The sequence below is a fragment of the Puma concolor genome, chromosome D1 (genome assembly GCF_028749965.1).
Source record: "Puma concolor isolate L17-30 chromosome D1, mPumCon1.1.hap2, whole genome shotgun sequence".
In the NCBI taxonomy this organism is placed as follows: Eukaryota; Metazoa; Chordata; class Mammalia; order Carnivora; family Felidae; genus Puma; species Puma concolor.
This window is the reverse complement of record NC_141676.1, coordinates 54,801,402-54,803,502: the sequence shown is the minus strand read 5'-3', so window position 1 is coordinate 54,803,502 and position 2,101 is coordinate 54,801,402. Positions and strand designations below refer to the sequence as shown.

General features: G+C 39.3%; 1 protein-coding gene across 1 annotated transcript; it reads right to left on the bottom strand.

Moving 5' to 3' along the window:
* Positions 1-616: 616 nt before the first annotated feature.
* On the bottom strand, positions 617-1,561 carry LOC112865979 (olfactory receptor 51V1-like). The gene has a single exon (XM_025929019.1). It carries the CDS (start codon positions 1,559-1,561, stop codon positions 617-619), a length of 945 nt encoding a protein of 314 aa, XP_025784804.1.
* Between the last annotated feature and the right edge of the window lie 540 nt (positions 1,562-2,101).

Here is a 2,101-nt window from a genome sequence, read left to right as displayed (position 1 = left end):
CCCTGGTATTTATTATTTGTCAGTATCCCTAGTTCAGTTACTGATTGTAGGAAGGGAGTAGGGAAAGACTGTTTGGCTGGCAGATAACCTGGCACCAAGATTAGTTTTTTTGCTGTTTGTCTCACTACTTTTTTACATGATCCAATTACATGACCATATATTGTACAGTGGCTAATCTGTATAGCAGGTAGAATGTCTAAATAATAAACAAGAATGTTGCCTAGAGTAGTGGAAGTGGACTAAGATCATTGTTGATCTTTTAGTAATTACTTAAACTACTTAATAAGTAAAATTTATGTTTTCTGTAATGAGTGGATGCCAAACCATCTTCACTCAATTGGATATAGTGAGATATACATTTTAATAGTGAATCTGCCTTATTCATGAATACAATTCTCAGCCCATTTTATATATACTTTCCAATTTATAAAACTGATCACAATATAACCCGTATCAGTTTCACTGACTTACGATGGTTGTGGGGAAAATGGAGAGGGAGTAACATAGAAAACATACAAATAGAAGTCATTAAATATATTTATAATTATTTACTCACCCTTCCCCTTTTGAGCTCCACTTGTCTACTTTTAAATAAATTCGCATTTGATCTCAAGACTTAAAATTTTTTGAAATTAAACAATCTCTGGACTCTTCTTCGTATTTGTTGGGTCTTGATACTGTAAATAATGGGGTTCATCAAGGGTGGGAAAAGGATATAGATGTTGCCCAGGAGGACATGTACCCATGGTGAGAGGTGTTTCCCAAAGCGATGCACCATAGTCAGACCAATGATTGGGATGTAGAAAACAGAAACAGCACAGATGTGAGATACACAGGTCTGCAAGGACTTGATTCTCTCTTCCCGTGATGCAATAGCTAAGACTGCATGCAAGATCATAATATAGGAGATAAGTATGAGCACTGCATCCAACAACAGGTTGCTAATTACCAGGGCAAGACCATAAATGCTGTTGAAACGGATGTCTGAACAGACCATTCTAATTAAGTCTTGGTGCAGGCAGAAAGAGTGAGAAAGGATGTGGGGGCGGCAATAATTTAAGAACTTTAGGCGAATGATGACCGGAGGTATGAGTAAAGAACTCCTACATAAGATTGTCACCCCAATTTTCATGATTTTGTCATTAGTTAGGATGGAAGAATAGCGTAGTGGGTTGCAAATGGCAATGTAACGGTCAAAAGCCATAGCAAGGAGGACAGAGGATTCCATGAAGGACAAACCATGGATGAAGTAGGACTGGGCAATGCAGGAATCTAGGCTGATCTCACGAACGAATCCCCACAGGATCCCCAGCACCGTGTACATGGTAGACAGCCCCATGCACAGATCAGTGAGGGCCAGCATGGCCAGGAAGTAGAACATGGGCTGGTGCAGGCTGGGCTCTGTCCGGATCACATGCAGCACCATGCAGTTTCCCAGGAAAACCGTGGCATAGATGGAGGAGAAAGGGATGGAGATCCAGAGATAGTGAACTTCTAGGCCAGGAAAACCAGTGAGAATAAATCTGGAACTATTAACATTAAAGATAGAGATAGGAGACATTAGTAGACGATTGAAAATATTTCTACAGAGATGTTACAATTAGATAGTTTATGATCTCCTAACTTCCAGTAATGTTTGTCTGCCTTTGAGAAGAAAATAAAATAAAATATAATACAATTTCCTTAAGTGTCGTAAACTCAGAAAAATAGAGACCTATTTCTGTATTCTATAAGGCAAAAATCCATTGTCTAGTCATAGCTTTTCCAGGACTAGTGATTAGGTATGTCAAGAGACTAGGGGGTTTTATGCAGAAGCAATGATGTTTCTGGGTCCATGGGGTTTGGATTTGGGCTGGACTTGTGGGACTCTCTGTTTATTCCTGAAGGAAGATAACATGTGACCTGTGTGTACTGTTACCATGGTTGTCATTATCCTCAGTAAAATGTGAAATGCATTGCTAAATTTTTCTCTTGGTTACCACAACTATTTCTCTACCCCCAAGGGGCCATAAGATCCCAGAGGAAGTAGACTGAGTAAAGTAATCTGACTTTGCGGGAACATTACAATTTAACAAAGAGAAGCCTAACAAACTAAGGGGAA